We start from the raw sequence: 1,620 nt of genomic DNA on the forward strand, positions 1-1,620 counted from the left end.
AAAAAAACAAGTTATGGAGATATAATGGGAAAAAAATTGGTGTGAATAAAAATTGGTTGAAGTGCAGACTCCCTCCCAGAAGATCCCACTTCCTCGGGGGACGATCTCAGGTCCTTCATTATGTGCCTGTTTGTGAAGAGGCCACCTACCCACACTCCTGTGTGTGCTGGGCGTGCAGCCGTGAACGACACACCCTGTCCCGTGTAGCACACGCGCGCGCACACACACGTCGGTACTGAGTGTTAGGCAGCAGAGCGCGCCCAGGAAAGAAAAGGACAGCGGAGCGTGGACTAGGGCGGACGACGGGGCTCGGGCATGGAAGTGCGGCGAAGGGCTGACCAGGCGGAACGCGGCCGTCCGGCACTCACTTCCGGCCGGACCACAGCCGCGTCGCAATGGGGGCGGGACTTCCTGCGCGGCGCGGAAGCGGCGGCGATAGTTGGAGAAGTTGACGGCGCGCAGATGCTGGCGGCGCGGCACGTCGTGTGCGCCCTGTCCGGCGGCGTGGACAGCGCCGTGGCCGCGCTGCTGCTGAGGCGGAGAGGTGAGGCGGCCCTGTGTGCAGTGTCTCGCTCCCGTCCTGCGTGGCCTTGGGCGTCGCCTCCTCTGGGACCGAGGTCCCCACTGCTTCGGGCCACTTAGGCCGCCAACCGCCCAGGTTGCCGACGCCGCGGACTGTGAATCTCCGACTCGGGGCGCGTGCGGCGCGATTCCCCGGCTCCGAGGTTCCGCGCCCGGGGCGGCGGCGGCGTCCGCCCTTAACCTGGGAGGCCACGCGCAGTCGTGAGGGAAGCTGACCTCTGGGCACAGTGGCCGGTCCGTAGAGGTCCTGTCCTTTTGAGTCCCGAGGCGGCCGCCAGGCGACGTGTGCGACGGAGTACCGATGGGCGGTCTGCGCCTTAAAGGTCGTCTGTGTTCTCCGTCCAGTGGATGACAGACACTTCCTCAAAAGCACTAGCGTTTCCTCCAGACACGTCAAGGGCACCGAGAGTAACTGCCAGTCCGAATTCTCTGTCTGCACGGCCCTCCCTCATTGCGAGGCCTCACCCCTCAGTGGCGTCCGTGGAGCCTCCGCCCTGGGCCACCTTTGGTGCTAGGCCCTTGGAATGCAGAGCGGGTGCGGGGTTCTTGCCCCTCCGTAATGGAGATGACACCTACCTCACCGGGGTACTGGAAGGGTTAAATGACATAATACATGTAAAGCGTTTACTTCAGTGTCCAGCACCTATCAGATACTCAGAAAACGTTAGTGGCCGTTAGTACATATTCTTCACAACTGTAGCTATTAGGTATGATAAATAAAAAGTGCTAAATGGAATTATAGGCAAACTAAGCGTTTACAGTTGCGAGGAAGGGCGAATGAACGCATCCTGGACGTGGTGCTGTTTGAGCTGAGGCTTGAAGGAAGAGTAGGGTTTCACTGGGCAAAGAATTGCGGGTGTGCTGGCCGCAGGCAAGCACAGGGGCACGGGAGTGTTGGCTGGAATCTGGCCAGAAGGAGGTGGCAGGAGACGGGGGTGGGGGTGGGGTGGGGTGGAGGAGTAGGTGGAGCCCTAGATTAGGTTGAGTAGACAATGCAAGTTCCTGACAAGGCGTGTGACGTCTTTTGGGAGACGTGGG

At 60.6% G+C, this 1,620-nt stretch overlaps 1 protein-coding gene across 1 annotated transcript in view; it reads left to right on the plus strand.

The window, feature by feature from the left end:
• Positions 1 to 220: 220 nt before the first annotated feature.
• TRMU (tRNA 5-methylaminomethyl-2-thiouridylate methyltransferase) overlaps positions 221 to 1,620 on the plus strand; it is an 18,076-nt gene continuing 16,676 nt past the window's right edge. The window contains exon 1 of the mRNA XM_011380730.2: positions 221 to 544. Coding sequence (XP_011379032.2) covers positions 316 to 544 — 229 coding nt within the window. The 5' untranslated portion in view covers positions 221 to 315. The remainder of the gene's footprint in view (positions 545 to 1,620) is intronic.

Source organism: Pteropus vampyrus, unplaced genomic scaffold (genome assembly GCF_000151845.1).
Source record: "Pteropus vampyrus isolate Shadow unplaced genomic scaffold, Pvam_2.0 Scaffold401, whole genome shotgun sequence".
Classification (NCBI taxonomy): domain Eukaryota; kingdom Metazoa; phylum Chordata; class Mammalia; order Chiroptera; family Pteropodidae; genus Pteropus; species Pteropus vampyrus.